Raw genomic sequence first — 24,470 nt, 5'->3', positions numbered from 1 at the left:
GTTATGCATTCAACATTTCTTGCCTTGCATTTCCTGTTATCCTACATTTACATAGATCATTGTAGACAGAATACACATATAATATGTTCGCATTCCAAACAACGATATATTATTTACTCTATACAATTACAGACACTACACACCCAGATACACAGACTTCAGCTGTGAGAATTTGGTGTACAACTTCAGCTGCCTCGGTGGGGGATGGGTGAGCAAGCTGCCTGCTACCAGGGCTGATTAACAAATTTGGAAAACAAAAGCGCTGAAGAGGAGGTGCAAGGGAATTACAAATATTTTCATAAGCTTCAGGGATTCTAGTGTTAACTGAAGAAGAAAAACTCTAAAGTTAGTGTTTGCGTAGGTATTTCAATCTCTGTGCTTTGGAAGCTCCAGTTTTACACAAATGACAAATTAATCACAAATGACACAAAGGTGACAGAAAGGGGAATATTGGGGAATGGCCAAGTCAAAGCCCTGATCTTAACCCTATGTGTGGTACTATTTGAAAAATGCTTTCTGCCAAGAAGAACAGGAAAGAATCACTTCTGAACAATGTGCAAGTCTAGCACACAATTACCACAAAAGAATTAAGGCTGTTACTGCTTCAAAAGGGTTTTTAAGAAAGCACTAATGTGTAGAGCTTGAATTAAAATTATGATGACTTTCAATGAATACTTTTTGCATGCCACTGTATATTTGACAATAATAAGCCTATTAAACATATACTGCAAGTGTTTAAAGTGGTGTAGGGGGAAGGAGCATATTTTTTCTGGAAGAGGTAGAACTTTTCTTGAAGTGACTTAAAATGCTACTTGAGAAACTTTAGAAGAGACACTGCTATGTTACATGCAAAACGTACCTAATATGTATTTGCTTTTGTATTCTGATAAGAATAGTTCAATAATTACTTTAAGTGAAAACTGTCAAAGACAGCATTTTAAGAATGCTGATTTGTTACTTGGCTGACATGGGATGAAAGAGAGAAAATTTTAAGTCTTTGCAGGAATAGTAGGCATTTGCAGCAGCGTGATAATTAAGACATTTTTAGGGTGATTCCAGTTCCACAGCACATTACAACTGATGTCTTCAACTGGGGTCCACAATAAAATAAATACAACTATTATTAATACACTAATTGAACACTTAAATGAATTATAAATAAAATGCAGAAAATCCTTTCAGGTGTAATTGTGAAAATGGTCACTAGATGATACTACTTTACAAACTATGCTGCTAAGCAGCAAAAAGGATAGTGAAAACACAAACATAATTATAAACATTAACATATTAGATATTCTTCATTTAAAGTATCTAATTAAATCTGTAATGAAAATGACAAGTAACCTTGTTTTTTAATGTTTATCAGAAAGTAGTAAACTAACAATTTACACAATTAACTTATAGACTGAACTTAGATTGCTTCATTTTATGCACACTATGGATAACTACCACACAATTATAATACACTAACAAGTAAATCTAATATGTTAGACACATGAAAATAAGTACCCCTTCTTTGATCTTCTTTCTCTGCTACCCACAATGCTTCATTCTGTATATACAATGGATACAGTACCATGATATAGAAAAGGTATGTGCTGTATACCTTAAGAGGCTGTTAAAGGTCAGCGTAAAACAAAATTAGACATTACAAAGTGAGTTCAAATTAAAAAAGAATCTGCACAAGTAAAAGAATGTGTATGTTTTGAGGAGAGGGGTCCCCAAAAGCTTTCCACAATAAGCCACGTCTAAGTGCTAGTATTACATCACTGTGTTGGACTGTAGGTTGGTGTGTTCTTACTGTTTAGTAATGTTCCATCACAATATAACAGCAGTCTTTTAAGGAGATTTGTAGATTCAACAATAGTTTAACTTTTTGTAAATTTGGGTTTTTGTTTGTAGTTTATGAAGAGTTTATAAAAAGAGTTATAAAAGCCTCAACTTTTTTTTTTATCCTTTTTAACAGTGTTTGCTACATTTTAAAAATATTGTACACATAAATCAAGCTACATTATTATAAAGCATATCTACTCTCTCTGTCTCTATTACTTATTTTATATATATATATATATATATATATATATACAGTAATCCCTTGCTATATCGCGCTTCGCCTTTCGCGGCTTCACTCCATCGCGGATTTTATATGTAAGCATATTTAAATATATATCGCGGATTTTTCACGGCTTCGCGGGTTTCTGCGGACAATGGGTCTTTTAATTTCTGGTACATGCTTCCTCAGTTGGTTTGCCCAGTTGATTTCATACAAGGGACGCTATTGGCAGATGGCTGAGAAGCTACCCAGCTTACTATTCTCTTTCTCTTGCGCTGACTTTCTCTGATCCTGACGTAGGGGGATTGAGCAGGGGGGCTGTTCGCACACCTAGACAATACGGACGCTCGTCAAAAAATGCTGAAAGATTATCTTCACGTTGCTATCTTTTGTGCAGCTGTGCTTCGCATACTTAAAAGCTCGAAGGGCACGTATTGATTTTTGCTTGAAAAACAAACTCTGTCTCTCTATCTCTCTCTTTGTCTGCTCCTGACGGAGGGGGTGTGAGCTGCCGCCTTCAACAGCTTTGTGCCGCGGTGCTTCACATACTTAAAAGCCAAACATTGATTTGTTTCCTTTTCTCAATCTCTGTGACATGATCTGCTCCTGACACAATCCTTTGAAGAGGAAGATATGTTTGCATTCTTTTAATTGTGAGACAGAACTGTCATCTCTGTCTTGTCATGGAGCACAGTTTAAACTTTTGAAAAAGAGACAAATGTTTGTTTGCAGTGTTTGAATAACGTGCCTGTCTCTCTACAACCTCCTGTGTTTCTGCGCAAATCTGTGACCCAAGCATGACAATATAAAAATAACCATATAAACATATGGTTTCTACTTCGCGGATTTTCTTATTTCGCGGGTGGCTCTGGAACGCAACCCCCGCGATGGAGGAGGGATTACTGTATATTATATATATATATATATATATATATATATATATATATATACACACACACACACACACACATATATATATACAGTACTGTGCAAAAGTTTTAGGCAGGTGTGAAAAAATGCTGTAAACAAAGAATGCTTTCAAAAATGGAAGTGTTAATCATTTATTTTCATCAATCAACAAAATGCAGTGAATGAACAAGAGAGAAATCTAAATCAAATCAATATTTGGTGTGACCACCCTTTGCCTTCAAAACAGCATCAGTTTTTGAAGGAACTTGGCTGGTAGGTTGTTCCAAACATCTTGGAGAACTAACCACAGATCTTCTGTGGATGTAGGCTTCCTCACATCCTTCTGTCTCTTCATGTAATCCCAGACACACTCGATGATGTTGAGATCAGGGCTCTGTGGGGGCCATACCATCACTTCCAGGACTTCTTGTTCTTCTTTATGCTGAAGATAGTTCTTAATGACTTTGGCTGTATGTTTGGGGTCGTCGTCCTGCTGCAGAATAAATTTGGGGCCAATCATACGCCTCCCTGATGGTATTGCATGATGGATAAGTATCTGCCTGTATTTCTCAGCATTGAGAACACCATTAATCCTGACCAAATCTCCAACTCCATTTGCAGAAATGCAGCCCCAAACGTTCAAGGAACCTCCATCATGCTTCACTGTTGCCTGCAGACACTCATTATTGTACAGCACTCCAGCCATGCAAGACATGGGTTTCAGCTGTCGCATTCCTTGTGTCAAGCCACTCTTGAACAAGAGACAGCGTCAGAAGTGTCTCGCCTGGGCTAAAGACAAAAAGGACTGGACTGCTGCTGAGTGGTCCAAAGTTATGTTCTCTGATGAAAGTAAATTTTGCATTTCCTTTGGAAATCAAGGTCCCAGAGTCTGGAGGAAGAGAGAAGAGGCACAGAATCCACGTTGCGTGAGGTCCAGTGTAAAGTTTCCACAGTCAGTGATGGTTTGGGGTGCCATGTCATCTGCTGGTGTTGGTCCATTGTGTTTTCTGAGGTCCAAGGTCAACGCAGCCATCTACCAGGAAGTTTTAGAGCACTTCATGCTTCCTGCTGCTGACGAATTTTATGGAGATGCAGATTTCATTTTCCAACAGGACCTGGCACCTGCACACAGTGCCAAAGCTACCAGTACCTGGTTTAAGGACCATGGTATCCCTGTTCTTGATTGGCCAGCAAACTTGCCTGACCTTAACCACATAGAAAATCTATGGGGTATTGTGAAGAGGAAGATGCAATACGCCAGATCCAACAATTCAGAAGAGCTGAAGGCCACTATCAGAGCAACATGGGCTCTCATAACACTTGAGCAGTGCCACAGACTGATCGACTCCATGCCACGCCACATTGCTGCAGTAATCCAGGCCAAAGGAGCCCCAACTAAATATTGAGTGCTGTACATGCTCATACTTTTCATGTTCATACCTTTCAGTTGGCCAACATTTCTAAACATCCTTTTTTTGCATTGGTCTTAATTGATATTCTAATTTTCCGAGATACTGAATTTGGGACTTTCATTAGTTGTCAGTTATAATCATCAACATTAAAAGAAATAAACATTTGAAATACATCAGTCTGTGTGTAATGAATGAATCTAATATACAAGTTTCACTTTTTGAATGGAATTACTGAAATAAATCAACTTTGTCATGATATTCTAATTTTATGACCAGCACCTGTACACATATACATACATACACACACACACACACACACACACACACACATATATACACACACACACACACATATATACATACATATATACACATACACACATACATATACACACATTATTATTATTATTATTATTATTATATATATGGTTGAAATAGTTTACTGTCAAATAAATGCAAAGAGTACGCGACACATGTTTCGCCCTCATTCTGGGCTCATCAGGCGTACACACTCCACTGCACTCCCTTTCGGGAATCGAACCTCGGACGTCAGCACCAGAGGCGATGCCCCTAACGTTGCGCCACGGCGTGTGGTTCGTTTATTTGACAGCATGTAGATCGGGGTAATTACATTCACGGCATTCGAAGTCTGTGTCACAATCTGATTGTATGGGTGGTTACCTACCAGGTAACGCTTGTGGTTGGCCAGCAATCTGCTAACATCCGCCACGGTGCCCTCAGTTTGTGAGGAGCAGATCATAGAATGGTTGAAATAGTTTACTGTCAAATAAATGCAAAGAGTACGCGACACGTGTTTCGCCCTCATTCTGGGCTCATCAGGCGTACACACTCCACTGCACTCCCATTCGGGAATCGAACCTCGGACGTCAGCGCCAGAGGCGATGCCCCTAACATTGCGCCATGGCGTGTGGTTCGTTTATTTGACAGCATGTACATCGGGGTAATTACACTCACGGCATTCGAAGTCTGTGTCACAATCTGATTGTATGGGTGGTTACCTACCAGGTAACGCTTGTGGTTGGCCAGAAATCTTTTAACATCCGCCACGGTGCCCTCAGTTTGTGAGGAGCAGATCATAGAATGGTTGAAATAGTTTACTGTCAAATAAATACAAAGAGTACGCGACACGTGTTTCGCCCTCATTCTGGGCTCATCAGGCGTACACACTCCACTGCACTCCCTTTCAGGAATTGAACCTCGGACGTCAGCGCCAGAGGCGATGCCCCTAACGTTGCGCCACGGCGTGTGGTTCGTTTATTTGACAGTAAACTATTTCAACCATTCTATGATCTGCTCCTCACAAACTGAGGGCACCGTGGCGGATGTTAGCAGATTGCTGGCCAACCACAAGCGTTACCTGGTAGGTAACCACCCATACAATCAGATTGTGACACAGACTTCGAATGCCATGAATGTAATTACCCCGATCTACATGCTGTCAAATAAACGAACCACACGCTGTGGCGCAACGTTAGGGGCATCGCCTCTGGCGCTGACGTCCGAGGTTCGATTCCCCAAAGGGAGTGCAGTGGAGTGTGTACGCCTCATGAGCCCAGAATGAGGGCGAAACACGTGTCGCGTACTCTTTGCATTTATTTGACAGTAAACTATTTCAACCATTCTATGATCTGCTCCTCACAAACTGAGGGCACCGTGGCGGATGTTAGCAGATTGCTGGCCAACCACAAGTGTTACTTGGTAGGTAACCACCCATACAATCAGATTGTGACACAGACTTCGATTGCCGTGAATATATATATATATATATGTGTGTGTGTGTGTGTGTGTGTGGAAGCGAAGGTCTGTAATACGGTTTGCATATTAGCAGCTGGAGATCCACAAAGGGAGAAAAATGAATCACGTATTATAAAGTAGTTTTTATTCCTGAGCTTTCAGCCCCTACCAGGTGCCTTCATCAGAGGTTAATGCTTAGACTTACAAGAATTAAAGGCAATATATTGTACAATTCGTTGGGAACGTTGTACAGGTCGTAACGTTTTATTTATTATGAACATGTTCTACTTAAGTTTGCATATGCTGGGTTTATGTCCAAATGTCTGTTAATGGCGTTTTTGTCTGATAGCCAATATTCAGCCAGTTCTCTGGCACTTTTAGTACTGGCCTTAAATCTTATTTGTACATTGTCCCAGTTAAACGTATGTCCTGTTGATTTTGTATGCGTATAGATCTGTGATCTTGAGTCCTTCCTTCTAACGGCATTGCGATGTTCCTGTATGCGAGTTGCAAATCTTTTTGATGTTTGTCCTATGTATACTGCTGGGCAAGAACTGCATGGAATGCTATAAACTGCATTTCATGTTTCTGTCGTCGATTTCTTGTTTTTCGTGTTGAAAAGGACAGTGTGCAGATTGTTCGCGGGTTTGTGTGCAATTCTGATGCCTGATTTGGACAGGATGCGTGCTGCGCCTTCAGACACACCGTGTTGATAAGGGAGTGTGTACCAAGTGGGATGGGGGGTCTGGTTCGAGTCAATTGTTTGCCGAGTTTTTTGGCGTCTTCTGTGTAGGCATTGTTTAATGAATATCTTTAAGTATCCGTTTGAAGTGAAAAGGTGGAAAAGATAGTGTCTTTCGTTCATTTTTGTTTCCTTCGTATTACAATGGGTGTGGACTCTTCTGAATAAAGTTTTAACACAACTCTGTTTATGAGACAATGGGTGGTTGCTGGCAAAGTGTAATATCTTGTCTGAATAGCATTCCTTACGGTAAACACTAGTGGTCAGGGTGGCATCGTTATTTCTTTCAATGGAGATGTCCAGGAAGCTGATGTGTCGGTTCATTTCTTTTTCCATGGTGAATTGGATTGCAGGGAATGTTGTGTTGATATGGTTGTAGAACTTGTTCGGCTGGTCATTTTTTAATATGACAAATGTGTCTACGTAGCGTATCCAAATTTTGGGTGTGAAATGGGAGAGAGTCACATATTTGAATCGCTGCATTACCAGTTCGGCTAGGAGTCCTGATAGCGGCGATCCCACTGGCATGCCTTCTTTTTGAATGTAGTATTTGCCATTGAAATGAAAGTGAGTTTTTTGGCAAAGTGATATTGGGTGCATTAAGTCTTCAGTGGATAGCTTAGTTCTTGTCTCTATAGTTCGATGTTGTGTCGCTATATACTATGATTCCAATTCATCTAGCCACAGAAACACTATTAATGAGACTGAATAGTGACCCCACTATCTTTTCAGAATTTTACAAACTGTAATGTGAGGTTTTCAGATTCTTATTCAGTTTTTAAATAATTAACTAAAAAATATCAAGAACTCATGTCCGGCGAGATGAGAATTTGTGCCAAGAGATTTAACCACGCCCAGGGCTGGAAATAAAGACAAAGAGGAGGACAGCTCCTGTACAGGATTTTAAATGTTTGAAGCGCCGTGCAAGATGCAGATCATGCGGCACGGCAACAGCAACCCAGCAGCTGATCGAGCAAAGAGGAGGTTATAATGATAATAAAAAAAAAAAAAAACTTTCCCATTTTATCACCATTTAAGAGGGGGTTTTGGAGGAGCGAGACATGAAGTGGCTGGCGAGTGAAGCGAGCAGGGGGGGAACCCCCTAGTATTATCTAAAAAGTGAAAAGTTAGAAAATCAAATATAAAGATTCTGATGTGTTCCATTCTGACACATTCACTGTTAGTTCACCTCATGATCATGGTAGTTATTGTGACAGTTCATATCTGAATCTGTGGGTCGATATTCTTATTTTAATACATACAGTATCTTTACCTGTTTTCTTATCTTGATGCTTGTACTGTTCTGCACGGAAAGCTGTGCAAAAGAATGTTCATTGTATTAGGTAACTAGATAGATAGATACTTTATTAATCCCAAGGGGAAATTCACAACTAGGCAGTACCCCATTTGAAAGCTGTTGTCATTGTTAGTATTTAGGTATTTTATACTTTATTACAGAATAAAAGCACATTTTTTCACTTGATTAATGGAGGTACTTTTAATGAAAAGCAATTGTTTAGTTTCTTGATGGATGAGTGCTATTGGTTGAACTAGTATTTGTTCATGTAAAGCTTTGTTTTAAATGACATGTTGAGTGGGTTTTCTGTTTTTGCTGTAGTATCAAACGGATATTGAGAATTGTAAACTTTCACTGGTATTAGTGTAGACTAGAAAAATGTTGGTATCGAGGCAACCCTACAACAGTATATAAATGAATATAAAGAGCCATAGTACATGCAAATATAAAGAACATATTAATTTACTGAATAACATTAAGGCACAATTAAACACTACTCAATATTTTAAAGCCCTTCTTCACTAATATGACTACTACCTTTCGGGAGCTAAAAGATTCAATAATGTACCTCCAGGGTCTTTATCTGGATTATATTCAAGTGCATTGCTACAGATGAGGTCAATATCCACCAGAAAATCCTTCACAGTAAAATATTTGTGTGTATCAATTTTGGTCATAATTGTTGATAAATCCATTGGTTGTTTTATTACTTCTAAGTAGTCTGAAACCTGAAAGAGAAACAAGCTTGGGTTAACCTTTATATGAATAAACAGGATACAAAGACACAAATTAGCAACCTTCAGCTTTTCCTTTACAGTGGTTAATAGCTAAACTGAATAATTTGTATCTCACTTCTTGTTCAAAAACTCATCACCACTAGATAAAACTTTCATCCACTCTTCTGCCATATAAACAATAACTTACTATATATTACTGAGGTAAATAACATCTGTATGGAAACATTAAAAGTTGTTAGTTACTGATTACTATTGTATACATGAAAAACATGTTAAACTTTGTAGACCTTAAACTTAGTAAGATATTTTACTTGTTTACAAGATCATAGTTAAATCTGTTAGTGTCAAACTTTACAAATAAAAGTCATGAATTAGCCTTCTAAAGAACTTATCCGTGTAATAAATTTAAATGCCAATACACTGATTTTGCCTGATCCCTTCACACTACTCCATAATGTAATGTCTGATCATCTTTCTTTCCCCGCCCAATTATATTCATTTTTTCAGACTGAATGAGCACAAGACTGGATGTGTAAATTCAGAATCCTTTCTTCCAGTCCTGCAATATTTTAGAAAATAATGTGCATATAACTAAAATTAAAAAGTTCCAGGAATTGTGATATACAGTGCATCCAGAAAGTATTCACAGCGCATCACTTTTTCCACATTTTGTTCTGTTACAGCCTTATTCCAAAATGGATTAAATTCACTTTTTTCCTCAGAATTCTACACACAACACCCCATAATGACAACATGAAAAAAGTTTACTTGAGGATTATGCAAATTTATTAAAAATAAAAAAATTGAGAAAGCACACGTACATAAGTATTCACAGCCTTTGCCATGAAGCTCGAAATTGAGCTCAGGTGCATCCTGTTTCCCCTGATCATCCTTGAAATGTTTCTGCAGCTTAACTGGAGTCCACCTGTGGTTAATTCAGTTGATTGGACATGATTTGGAAAGGCACACACCTGTCTATATAAGGTCCCACAGTTGACAGTTCATGTCAGAGCACAAACCAAGCATGAGGTCAAAGGAATTGTTTGTAGACCTCCGAGACAGGATTGTCTCGAGGCACAAATCTGGGGAAGGTTACAGAAAAATTTCTGCTGCTTTGAAGGTCCCAATGAGCACAGTGGCCTCCATCATCCGTAAGTGGAAGAAGTTCGAAACCACCAGGACTCTTCCTAGAGCTGGCCGGCCATCTAAACTGAGTGAACAGGGGAGAAGGGCCTTAGTCAGGGAGGTGACCAAGAACCCAATGGTCACTCTGTCAGAGCTCCAGAGGTCCTCTGTGGAGACAGAAGGACCTTCCAGAAGGACAACCATCTCAGCAGGAATCCACCAATCAGGCCTGTATGGTAGAGTGGCCAGGCGGAAGCCACTCCTTAGTAAAAGGCACATGGCAGCCTGCCTGGAGTTTGCCAAAAGGCACCTGAAAGACTCTCAGACCTTGAGAAAGAAAATTCTCTGTCTGATGAGACAAAGATTGAACTCTTTGGTGTGAATGCCAGGCGTCACGTTTGGAGGAAACCAGGCACCGCTCATTATCAGGCCAATACCATCCCTACAGTGAAGCATGGTGGTGGCAGCATCATGCTGTGGGGATGTTTTTCAGCGGCAGGGACTGGGAGACTAGTCAGGATAAAGGGAAAGATGACTGCAGCAATGTACAGCGACATCCTGGATGAAAACCTGCTCCAGAGCGCTCTTGACCTCAGACTGGGGCGACGGTTCATCTTTCAGCAGGACAACGACCCTAAGCACACAGCCAAGATATCAAAGGAGTGGCTTCAGGACAACTCTGTGAATGTCCTTGAGTGGCCCAGCCAGAGCCCAGACTTGAATCCGATTGAACATCTCTGGAGAGATCTTAAAATGGCTGTGCACCGACGCTTCCCATCCAACCTGATGGAGCTTGAGAGGTGCTGCAAAGAGGAATGGGCGAAACTTGCCAAGGATAGGTGTGCCAAGCTTGTGGCATCATATTCAAAAAGACTTGAGGCTAGAATTGCTGCCAAAGGTGCATCGACAAAGTATTGAGCAAAGGCTGTGAATACTTATGTACATGGGATTTCTCAGTTTTTTTATTTTTAATAATTTTGCAAAAACCTCAAGTAAACTTTTTTCACGTTGTCAGTATGGGGTGTTGTGTGTAGAATTCTGAGGAAAAAAATGAATTTAAGTCTGTAACAGAACAAAATGTGGAAAAAGTGATGCACTGTGAATATTTTCCGGATGCACTGTAACATGTGAGTGAGAGATCAGATTATGCACACATTGTTGTGGGGGGGAGCGCAGCACGTCGATTTGTAGATTTGCACATGAACTTGATGTTAGCACATTGTTCGAACTGAGACATTTGAGCTGAATGACCATGCACACGTCTAACCCAAACAGTAATTAAAACAATATTACATGCAGAAACCAATTCAGACCTGTTGCAGCTGGTCTACAGACGTGCTGCACACCCCCACAACAATGCGTGTGTAATCTTATTTCTCACTCACCCGCTATATCACAGTTCCAGGAACTTTTTGACTGCCCCTCGTATACAGCATATTACATATTTCTAGAAGTATAGTGATGGAAACATAAGGAAAGCTGGAAATCACTTTAAAGCAAATGGCTGGGAAATACTAAAGAAAACATTTTTCTGGTAAGTGCATCAAACATTTTTATTCAAGGTAGTCTACACCCTCTGTGGCTGACTCTAACCTAAAACCCACACAACAGCAGAATACTGACTATTCGGTTCATAACTTAGGTGAGGGAGTTTGTTCTTTAAGACTTCAATGCAGTGGCTGAAAGTGTTTGGTGAGAAAATCAAATAAATTAAGTGTCTCCGAATTTACTGTAAAATTCGAGGAGTGCAGCATCATACAAACTATTCCACTGCAGATTGTGTGAATGTCAATCTCCTTCTTCAATAAGTAATTCTGAAGCACTCATTAACAAATGTTATGCACTACCTTCTAAAAATGGTTAAATACATTGTTTTTGTAAATGAACTGGTGTGTTCATGTTATAGTAATGAACTGGTTCTTTAATTGCTTAGAGGTTTTCTTTGCACACAGATTTTGAGCTAGAAATGTGAGACATTTAAATTCATTAAAAATTAACCCAGGTGATACAAAACACTGATCATCTCTTAAAAGAAATGTTTAATTCAAGTCAGTCAGTCACTTTTGCTTAAATCTGCCAAGAGGAATGAGCCACAATTAGCTGCAAGCAATATACAAAGCTGGTAGATATCTACTATAAACGATTTAATATTAAATAAGAGGAGAAAGAGAATCAACAAAATATTAATATGTAGGGCTTTCATATGTATGTAATCAGGATATTCTAGATTTTGACTTTTAAAGATATCTGCTGAAAGATGATGAATTTTACCTTTTAAACTTTGTCTTGAGTATAAGTGTTAACAAAAAAACAAGACATTAGCAAGAAATTCAAGTATAATTAGGGAAGAATGTCTGCAAGACACTATAAAAACTAAACTGTGATGCAATAATATCTCTTTGACCACTGATACTAATTTTTGCATAGATTCAAAACAACATGAGACATTTTTCTATATTAATGCACTACAACTGTTGATACATGGGGAAAAGAAGAAGAAATTTAAAATGCACCTCTTCAATATCAACAGGCTTGGAGAAGATATTAAAGCGCTTGTCAGTTGCCAGCCGTTTGGTCACATCCCTGAGAAATAGTCGCAGTTCTCTCAGAGTATTTTCCTCTTGGTCTGCAAGACGTTTTTTTTCCTCTTCAGAAAGTTCCCGGGGAGGTGGTGGAACAGCAGGAAGAAGTACTTCCAAGGCACGCATAGCTGCAAAATACACGGACAAGCATAAACAGATGACAACAGAACACTAAATGGAGGAACAGTAAAGTGAGTTTAAATCAATAGTTCAAAACCCGTAACAACAAAACACAAATCTCATTCTCTTGATTAAATGTCCATGGGTGACTAGAATCTTTATTTTGCTACCTGAGCTTATTTTTAACCAAGAAGACTATGCAACAAACAGAAATCAAAATCACCAAGCAGCACCATTTGCACCCCAGTCATGCAGGATCTCATTTAGGAAGTGATCATATGTTCTTTTTCAAAAACATAGAATACTAGACCAACACAGTGATGTACCAATTAGCCCTGTCAGCATTCAGAGATTGGGTACAATTCATGGCCCAATCAAATTTTTATATTTTCTTTTTCAATATTTGCATAGATTTTTCTTAAGCGACTTTTTTCCTCTCGCGTTCCACAAGATAGTAGATAAACAGACTGGACCTGTATTAGTGGCCTTGGGTATGTGCTACAACATCCTAACCTGGATAGTTTTCTGCTGTGTGGTCTCTGTCTCCCCTTTTATCCCTGAACTGGATTAAGAAGGTTAAGGAAATACATGAATCGATGAGCATAGGACAAATAAAAACCATAAACTAAACATGAAAGCCACAGCATGTTCCTCTTCTGCAACAAGCTGCAGTTGCACATGAACCTGAACTGAATAAAGACAGTTTGAAAATGTTTTGTTACAATTGTAATCATAGATATTATTACAGGATTGTTAATTACACGTTTCTTGGCAGGGAAATGATTTGAGTAGCAAGAAAAGCACAATATAAAAATAAAGAATTATTATTATTAAAATACCACATTGTAGGTAAATGGGCGACAAATAAGTAAGCATTTTATGTAGTTGTTTGAGTTGTTTTCACTTTTACTAAATATGGTGTGGATGATATTTTAGCAGCGCTAAGTGAAAAAGACAGTGGGGGTGATCTACCTGAAGACTACTACATACCACTCCAAATACAAATGCACGGAGTGGGTGAACTGGACCCTGAAAACAATGATTATATCCTTTGTTGGAGGCCACCATCAGTAGTCAAAAAATGGTTGCTCACACTCCAGTTCAAAATGAACATGGCGATGCACAAGGTTACAGGTGAGATGCCTACATTGAAAGGTAATACAAATCCTCCCAAACCAGACACACCTTTACAGGAACAATATTACACAACAGTTTAAGGAGAAGATGATGGCAGTCCATCCATCCATCCATCCATCCATTTTCCAACCCGCTGAATCTGAACACAGGGTCACGGGGGTCTGCTGGAGCCAATCCCAGCCAACACAGGGCACAAGGCAGGAAACAATCCTGGGCAGGGTGCCAACCCACCGCAGGACACACACAAACACACCCACACACCAAGCACACACTAGGGCCAATTTAGAATCGCCAACCCACCTAACCTGCATGTCTTTGGACTGTGGGAGGAAACCGGAGCGCCAGTTCAGGCAATCTCAGTCATACAACTGGACAGACAAGACTGCTCAGTTCTCGGTTAGTGAGAAAGTCGGGATCAGGAATCTTCCCCTCTCCAAAGTCTCAGATACTGTAAATTACGACTAAACTGGTTCCAAAAACATCCTGTGAGCTATACTGCAGAATGGGCATTGCTTAGAACCAAAAAGGATCATACTATCAAAATAGCCTTGGTTCAGCATTAAACAATAGACTGGGGGCAGCGACTGTAGCAAGCAGCACTACATGAAAATTTCCTGCAGCCTCAGTGGCTACTGCACAATGGCTGTTCACCCTGGGGCTGCTGGGAGAAAGAAGATGAGGTGCTGAATTTATAACACAGCAATAAGAAGCTGGGTTAGGTTCATGGTCATCTTTTATGTTCTCACAGCTGCTGCAATTCATTTGGATTACAACTGCACACACCCCAAGGATTACAGTTTTCAATGGATTTGTGTTTTGTACCGTCTGAGTTGAATTCTTCATTATTGTCAAAGTGATCTTCAAACTTCCACTAATCATCTCGAAACTACCTCATCATGGGGGGGTGTTCATTAGGTATTTCATTTTCATTAATTATTGTCCTCTTTGCATCTGTGAAATTGCACTGTATTTTGGATTGTGTAGTGAATGCCTTTAGTGCCTAGTGTTTTGTTGGCTTTCTTTTTTAGTCAGTATTTAGTTAATTATTGCCGTCCAACTTATTTGGGTGGGTTTCTGCACATTTGTTATTTGGTTACTTACTTCTGTATTCATTATTTTTCAAACACACTCTTAACCATTGATTTATTTAACTACTGTGTTATGAGTCTCTACGAGTGAGTGTACGTGACCCAAGTCAAGACTGTGTGTGTCCTAGTGTCACTTGAACTGATGTCTGTATAAGTTATTTCAGCAACTACAAGCCTATAAATCTACTTTATAAATGTATTAAGTCTCTACTAATAAATTTAATTACATTCTCTTATCACAGTTATTTCTAAATATAACTCATTTTTACAAAAATATTTAATAAACAAGAATATGCTATCTCTTGCATTACTTAAATAAACAAAAATTTAAAATGTTATAGCTTTTAACTAACTATATGAATGCACAAAAATGTCTGTGTACTTTTTCTGACTTATTTTCAGTTTTTCAGAATACGTTTTTCAAGAGAATACAGGTATAATCATTTCATCATGAATGACATCAGTGGATTTGTACGTCAGGAAAGAACTGATGTCAAGTATTTGATGTTGAAACCTTGACAAGCTTTAAGAAGTATCTGGATGATATATTTGGACAGACTGTTAGTCAAAAAAAATTAGCTTGATGGACTAAATGGTTTCACTTGATAAATTTCTTGTGTTCTTATGTACATAATCATGCCATTTATTTTTAACAAACATGTTCAGTTTTGCAAAAATATGTTAATGACTGTACAGTGATCCCTCGCTATATCGCGCTTCGCCTTTCGCGGCTTCACTCTATCGCGGATTTTATATGTAAGCATATTTAAATATATATCACGGATTTTTTGCTGGTTCGCGGATTTCTGAGGACAATGGGTCTTGTAATTTCTGGTACATGCTTCCTCAGTTGGTTTGCCCAGTTGATTTCATACAAGGGACGCTATTGGCAGATGGCTGAGAAGCTACCCAACTTACTTTTCTCTGTCTCTCTTGCGCGGACTTTCTCTGATCCTGACGTAGGGGGTGTGAGCAGGGGGGCTGTTCGCACACCTAGACGATACGGACGCTCATCTAAAAATGCTGAAAGATTATCTTCACGTTGGCTACCTTCTGTGCAGCTGCTTAGTGAAGCGACATGCTGCACGGTGCTTCGCATACTTAAAAGCTCGAAGGGCACGTATTGATTTTTTTTATCTGTCTCTCTCTCTCTCTGCTCCTGACGGAGGGGGTGTGAGCTGCCACCTTCAACAGCTTTGTGCCGCGGTGCTTCACATACTTAAAAGACAAACAGCCCTATTGATTTGTTTGCTCCTTTGAAGAGGAAGATATGTTTGCATTCTTTTAATTGTGAGATGGAACTGTCATCTCTGTCTTGTCATGGAGCACAGTTTAAACTTTTGAAAAAGAGACAAATGTTTGTTTGCAGTGTTTGAATAACGTTCCTGTCTCTCTACAACCTCCTGTGTTTTTGTGCAAATCTGTGACCCAAGCATGACAATATAAGAATAACCATATAAACATATGGTTTCTACTTCGCGGATTTTCTTATTTCGCGGGTGGCTCTGGAACGCAACCCCCGTGATGGAGGAGGGATTACTGTATTCTGAACCTAATGCAATTTACCAGTGAAAGCAATACTGTATGAAGATTTGGGAAGTGAAATGATTTTACTCATTTGTGTTTTAAACAAGAAATTAAAACAATTCATGTGCATGGTATTCATAATTCTGCATAAAATACCATATACACCCACATCTGACATTCAATATTAACTTTCATGTTACTATATAGCTCTGAAAAGCCTTCTAAAAGACAAAGAGTACATTTATGTGTACTGAAACTCTAAAGTAAACATGTCTCACTTTGAAAAAGAAAATAAAATCTAACTATGCCATAGGTGGTATACTAAAACCTATTTGGCACAGTGACTTCAACAGATGATCCATTGCATTTTATCTATTCCCCATTAGACAGAGTTTGTTCTGTCCATGCAATGAATCGGCCCAAAACAGGGTTGCAGAGAGTGGAATGTTTTTATACAGTATGCACAAAAAACATGTAAACATTAAAACATCAACATAATCACAGTACAAAAGTTATGTCTACTATAATAATAACAATTCTTTGCATTTATATAGCGCTCTTCTCACTACTACTATAAATGATGCAGATATAGTATACATGCTTTGTATGATATGTTCTGAAACAATAGGCATCATTCAAGATTTTTTGCAATATTTTTTTGCTGCTTGTGAATGACAGGGTAGAATGACAGTGCCTGACCCGCATGATCAATACCAACACATTGTGTTATTGTAGCTTAGCACTGCACAAGGAATAGTGTCTTCCATATTTCACATGACATGAACATTGACAGTTGCTGCCTTGTGAATTGTGCTTAAAAAGCAGATGTCCTTCTTGTCCTTGCACTTGATTTCCTCCATCTTACCTATTTGCCACACAGCAACTGCACCACGCTGCATCTTGATGCATTCACGTGACCAGGATCACCAGACATATCATGGCAGTTCGGTTGTGAAGTGCCGAATGAATTAGTTTTCCTTCAAAATAAAATCTTTTGCAGTTCAGGTGAGGCATCATTATACTGTAAACATGGTCAAGCTAATGGTCCAGCAGTGACAGCACACACGATGTTGCGACACTGTATTGACTGTACTTGCCATTCCACTTTTTTCCTCACCTGGTGTAAAGTATTGAGTTCCAGATGCACCTAGAGCTTGCTTCTCAGTTTTTAGAATAGGATACCAAATTGTGCTCATTTAGATGCAAAGTACTTTATTCACAACTGCCTTTCCATGTAACACACGAGACTTTCATCAATACTTATGTCATGATTGGTAATAAACACCTTCTGCTTATTTATGATGATCACCTGATGCACATCGCACCATTTCTGTAGTTTTGGTGCAAAACCAAATTTACCCACAATTCCAAGCAAGATTCACATTACACATGAACGCCAATAAAGAATATTTGGCAAATAAAAAAAGTACAGATGAAAAAGGAATCAGGACACATTTACATCATTTAGCAGACGCTCTTATCCAGAGCGACTTACAACAGTGCTTAGTAGTCTACGACTGTTCTTCAGTCTAAGGCTAGGATTAACTCCGAGTGTAATGTGTATAACAACCTGCATTTCACCCAATGCTTAGCAACAGCTACAAAACAACGTGAAATGCAACTGAAATTTAATTAATGGAGAAATACTTACTGGTTCCAACATGATTAATTTGCTATATTAAATCATTAAAAAGCCTCTAACACATTTTTTAAAAGCATTTTTTCCCCAGAGGCAGCTTTTTAAATTCATGGAAGAAAGAATAAATCAATTTCTTAATTTATTTACTTAGATTTTACCATTTCCAGAATTTCATTTTTCCTTAAAAAGTATGCAATAAATACAGTGCCGTGAAAAGAATTTGCCCCATTCTCAATTTCCTCTGTTTTTGCTTATTCATAAATCTTGTTTCTAATCTTGAAACAAATTAAATACAATAAAAAAGACAACCTGAGTAAATTCAAAGATTTAAATACAATTGAGCTTGCCTTTCATATGCTGAAGGGAAAACCTGGAGGGACAAACACCCAAAACTAGCAGAATCTGAAGATGGCTACATTAGACGCTTGGAAGAGCATCACCAGAAAAGATACTCAGCACCTGCTGGGGTCTACAAATCTCAGAGTTTAAGTAATCACTGCATGCAAAGGAACTGCAACAAAGTACTAAATATGACTGTGGAGCAGAGGGATAAATCACAGATAAATGTATCTTTTTCCCCAAACATTATGGAGGGCACTCTATATCACCCATGTGAAAAACTGCCACCCCTAAACTTAATACTAAGTTGTGCCAACGTTAGCAGCAACAACTGCAATCAAATGCTTCTGGTAACAAGAGAACAGTCTTTGGCATTACTGTGGAGAAACTCTGACCCACTCATCTTTACAGAATCATTTTAATTCATTCACTGTGACAAAGCAAACAATTCAGATCTGACAGAAGGACAATGTCACTATCAACAAAAGGATTAAGGTCTACCCAAATGAGAAACCACGGATGAACAGTGAAGTCAAACAGCTGCTCAGGGAAAGGGACAAAGCCTTTAAATTGGGAGACACCTCAGCCTATAAAGCTGCCAGAGCAAACCTCAAGAAGGGCATCAAGTTTGCTAAACTAATGTACAAACAATGGATTGAGGAGGACTTTGACAGTAACTCAAACTCACAGCAGATGTGGCAAGGCATCCGATTAATCATGGATTACAAAAAGAAAAATGACGTACAATACATACTGGCCAATAACAATGCCAACCTAGCAGAGGAACTTGACAGTTTCTTTGCACGGTTTGACAAGGACAATAAAAAGCCTCCAGTCAGCTTCGAGCTGACTAGAGGCTCACAGCCTGCAGTCGTACACATACATGATGTGCGGTGGGCACTCGAAAACATCAATACAAGGAAGGCAGCAGGTCCTGATAATGTGCAAGGACATGTGCTCCAGGCCTGCACTGACCAATTAGCGGAGGTATTGGCACACATATTCAACCTCTCTCTCTCCTCAGGTGTAGTCCCCTTGTGCCTGAAATCCACAACCATTGTACCTGTTCCCAAAAAAAACGAGGATAACCTGTCTTAATGACTATCGACCAGTCGCTCTCACCCCTGTCATCGCAAAGTGCTTTGAACGACTGGTAATCACCCACATCAAAGCCTCCATCCCAGCTGATCTAGACCAACACCAGTTTGCCTATCGGTCAAACAGATCAACTGAGGACACCATCTGTGTGGCTCTACATGCTGCCCTCTCGCACCTGGAAAAGCCCAACACCTATGTTAGGATGCTCTTCATTGACTACAGCTCTGCATTTAATACCATCATACCTAGCCAGCTGATCAAAAAATTCTATGCACTAGGACTTGCTCCGTCCATATGCAACTGGTTACTGGATGTTCTCACCAACCGCCCCCAGTCTGTCAGGATGGGCAAACACACATCCTCCACCCTTACCCTGAGCACTGGTGTGCCGCAAGGATGTGTACTAAGTCCCTTTCTCTATGCACTCTTCACCCATGACTGTCAACCCATCCATCAATCAAACATTATTGTTAAATTTGCGGATGATACGACTGTCATTGGGCTTGTAACAGACAACAATGAAGCTGCATATAGGGAAGAGGTTCAAAATCTGACTGCATGGTGCAACACCAAAAACCTGGTCTGAAATACCAAAAAGACCAAAGAAGTTATTCTGGACTTTAGGACCACTAAAAAGACCAATCACAGTCCGATAACAATCAATGCAGATGCTGTGGAGAGAGTTTCCAGCTTTAAGTTTCTAGGAGTCACCATCTCAGAGGACCTGTCCTGAGCTGACAACAATTTGGCTATAATAGGCAAAGCACAACAACGCCTCTATTTTCTCAGGAAGCTAAGGAGTGCTGACCTCCCCCAAAAGCTGCTGGTTAATTTCTATGGATGTACTATAGAGAGCATTTTAACTAAGTGCATGATGGTCTGGTACAACAGCTGCACCGAGGCTGCTAAAGAAGCCCTTCAGTGGGTAGTAAAAACAGCAGGGGCCATTACTGGGACTGAACTGCCATCACTCGAACTCTTGTATAAGACTCACTGTGTGAGAAGGGCCAAAAACATTCTCAAGGACAAAACTCATCCTGGAAATTTTTTGTTTGAGCTCCTCCCATCAGGAAGATGCTTTAGGTCAATCTGTGTACGCACAGACAGACTAAAAATAGCTTTTTCCCATCTGCCATAAACTTTCTGAACTCTGAATCTCCTCAGTCTGAGATCATTTTTAATTGAACATGTGCAATAAGCTATATTGGTAATGTGCAATATACTAATGTAATACAATATATAATATGTAATGTACTATTCATTAACAGGTGCAGTAACAATTTATGCTGCTGTACTTTGAGCAATAATAATTTGCTCTGGTTACTTGATCACTTAACACTGTATACGACATATTTGGAATTATTTGACTTTTCTTTAAATGCACCTTGGGGCTGTCACAAAAAGTAATTTCGTTGTGTTATACAATGACAATAAAGTGCTTGAACAAAAAATTGTAATTTTTACATAGTGTGACCAAAATGTATGCAAAAAACACTTACAAGTATGCAATATGCACTTTAATCACATCTGAATTGCTTGATTTATAGTTTTTAACTGTGATGCACAGAAGTAAATCAAGGAAAAACGTGTCTTTATCCCATTAAAGAAGATTATAAAGATGCAGATCCATTTATTGGCATTGAGCATTGGAACATATAAATAAAATTGCATTTAATTTTGCCTTTCAGGCTTTGTAAAAAAAAAAAAAAAAAAAAAAAAAAAAAAAATTGTACAGGGCACTTATGACATAAATAACACAAATTACAACAATTAACCAAGGTACAACAATTAAAATAATTATGTTCCTCACTGGCTGGGTAGATTTCAGGCAAAGACCACTATCATACTTACCTTATCTAGTGGTAGTGAACAGAAGCAGTACCTGTTGCACAAATGCATATGTATTTTCTTGCTAGCTTCAACATCAAAGGGAACTTTGCTTCCTTTTTTTAAAGTAACGAGTAGTGTAACACAATATTTTCTTGCAATAAAAATATTTGCGTTAAAAAAAGATATGCGTTACTGTGTTACAACAGAAGATAATTCCCGTCACTCCCAAAAAAATGTGTTATTTTGCAGATGTATTGCCTTTTTCCATAAAGACGTGTACCTTCCATGTGAAGTTTGTGCAAGGTGAGCAATCAAAACAATGCTTGTATAATTGTGGCAGCCAGTTTGATTGGCGTATTGATATTCTACTAATCAGAAGGTGACAGTGTTGAGTCAGTGTCACATACCAAACAACGTCACAGCAGAGGAAGCGAAACCCTGCTGATGGAAGAAGAGTTGTGACTGTTATTATGGGCTTTAAAAGAAAAAAAGAGATGATAGTGTGTCAGATCAATTAACTAAAAGCGGTAAATGTAGGGTGAGTATAATATTCTTGTGAGATGTTGACCAACATGAAGAGATGCATTTCAGATATTTTTGCATGTCTATCTTTTACTTTGAATATCTGTTGCATCAAATAAACCCATTGTTCATCATTCTGACAACCACATAACCACCAGCCACTCTTCAAAATTTACTATCTTAGAAAATCCAAAACACAAAAGAGGAAGCATGTCAACGTGTCTGATGACATTGCTGTCATGCAGCTCTCGTAATCAGTGCAGACTTGTAAACTCTGTTACAAGTACATGTGTTATAAGTACACATATTATCCTGCATGTGCTGAGGTATAAATTTAATCTGCCGAGTTCAGGGTCACAGGGAGCCACTGATCATCATGGCAGCACTGGGTTCAAGGCAAGAAGCTAACGTGATTTAGAAGTCGGACATGAGTGCAGGGCTCTTTAGTGCTGTGTCTGTGCCTCCTACGCTGCTCTTGGTGGTTTGCGGGGGCTGCTTTTTATAGCCGGCTTCTTCAGGTATTCCACCCCCTCAGAAAGCTCTCGGCCACCTGTGGAGTGTGTCCCTCTCAGATCTTGACCTAGTTTAATTAAAATATACATAAAACACATGAAAATTAACAAATTTGGCTGTTTCTGGTAGGTTTCAGGAAGGTTCTTAGGTATAGAATTTAAAAACAAATGCTGGCCAGTGAAATGTCCGATTTTTCAAACAAAAAAAGAAAAGAGTAACACAAAAGTAACATTACATTTTATAATAAGTTACTTAGTAACATTAGGGCTGCACGATTAATCTTTTTTTTCTCATGATAACGATATTTATGACCCACGATCAGTTAATAAATATCGTCGCGATTTTACAGTATAAAGACCAAACTGTTTTTTATGGGCTGAGTTTACGGATTGGACTGCGTCACTATGATGTTACTGCGTCTAGATTGCAAGCGCTTTCTGAAGCAGTAGAAGTCAATAGCAGCAATAACAGTCAGTCAGAATAAACATATGATGGCGGAGCAACGTGAGGAAGGTGCAGAAGTGCGTTCGTTAGTTCCTAAAAAGGGGTCATACTCAGTTGTCTGGAACTATTTCGATTTCGAGGAATGTGATGTTGATCAGGTACGAGTCTTGTGCAAACTTTGCTCCTGTTCCGTCCAAACGTCCCAAGGTAACACAACAAACCTCATCAACCACCTTAAAAGCCACCACAAAGTACACTATCAAGAATTTCAACGACTGAAGGCACAAACAGCAACAACAAAAAATTACCAGCCATCCACACCACAGACAACAATATCAGGGACATTGTTCAACGCAATACCATATCTGCCTAGCTCGCAAAGACACCGGGAAATAACAGAGGCGATCACGTACCATATAGCCAAGGATATGTGTCCAATAACCACTGTGAGCAGTGAGGGGATAGATATAGCATTCCCTCACGCAACCATTTTTCCAATGTTGCGCTGCCCTCGCTGTAGGCGAAATGCCGAAAAGAAATAGAAAGAGAAATTCTCAGGCTCAGCCTTGAATATTTTGCTGCCACGACCGACTTATGGTCAAGCAGAACTGCGGAACCGTATTTGAGCTTGACATTTCATTTTATTGACAGCGAGTTTGAGATGAAAAGCAAGCTTTTGCAAACTTCGTTTTTCCCACAAGACCATACAGCGGAGTTTATTGCAGTGGGCCTCAAAGAAGCGATGTCCGCTTGGGGCTTGGTGGAAGAAAGACTTGCGTGCATCACAACGGACAACGCAGCTAATATGATTAGGGCAGCATCTGTGAATAACTGGCCGAGGCTACACTGCTTTGGTCACAGACTTCATTTACCAAAGGAATAATCGTCATTATTAATCGTGATAAAAATTTTGAGCAAAATAATCGTGATAATCATTTTTTCTGTTATCGTGCAGCCCTAAGTAACATAGTTACTTTTTTGTATGTAATGCTTAATGCTCCCTAACACTTGGTGCCATAAACGAGCACCAGTCAAACAATACATGGTGAAAAACAATATGGAAATAGGGATAGAAATATAACACTTTTGCTTCTTCCCATTATATTTATAAACTTGAATGGTAGTGATTCTAATGATTACACAAAACAATTGTGGTTGGCTCTAATAATCACGATCATATAATAAAGGTGAGAGGCCTATAGACCATTTATCCCAAACTAGTGTAACTTCATTGAATGCTACATTCGCTAGAGGTTTTGTTTAAAGCAACTTTTAAAAACATTTAAACCAAAATTTGATTAAGTGAAAATTGCTGAATACGCACATAAAAGTAAGAGATAAGGAGCAATACAAAAAAAACGGAAAAAAAAACACTGCATTGTTTTTGCACTTAAACCTTGGATTAAGGACAACTATGCATTGACAAGCGAAGCTAAAGAAATAAAAAAAAAAACTGCTTAAAAGAAGAAAATTGAATGCATTGAAGGAGATTAATTCTAGTTGGCAAGGAAACAAGGTTCTGTAGATTAGAGATGTGCCAAAAAAGTAAAACTGATCTCATGTCATCTTTAGGTTTTGAGAAATCAAGTTTAATCATCTCT

At 38.9% G+C, this 24,470-nt stretch overlaps 1 protein-coding gene across 1 annotated transcript in view; it reads right to left on the bottom strand.

Moving 5' to 3' along the window:
* Nucleotides 1-24,470, bottom strand: part of atad2b (ATPase family AAA domain containing 2B) — a 313,933-nt gene that overhangs the window by 51,316 nt on the left and 238,147 nt on the right. The window contains exons 21-22 of the mRNA XM_028798864.2: nucleotides 12,544-12,740; nucleotides 8,737-8,896 (exon numbers count right to left, since the gene is read on the bottom strand). Of these exons, the coding sequence (XP_028654697.2) occupies nucleotides 8,737-8,896; nucleotides 12,544-12,740 (357 nt within the window). The remainder of the gene's footprint in view (nucleotides 1-8,736; nucleotides 8,897-12,543; nucleotides 12,741-24,470) is intronic.

Source organism: Erpetoichthys calabaricus, chromosome 3, assembly GCF_900747795.2.
Source record: "Erpetoichthys calabaricus chromosome 3, fErpCal1.3, whole genome shotgun sequence".
In the NCBI taxonomy this organism is placed as follows: domain Eukaryota; kingdom Metazoa; phylum Chordata; class Cladistia; order Polypteriformes; family Polypteridae; genus Erpetoichthys; species Erpetoichthys calabaricus.
The sequence above is the reverse complement of the archived record's forward strand: the minus strand, read 5'-3'. Positions and strand labels throughout refer to the sequence as shown.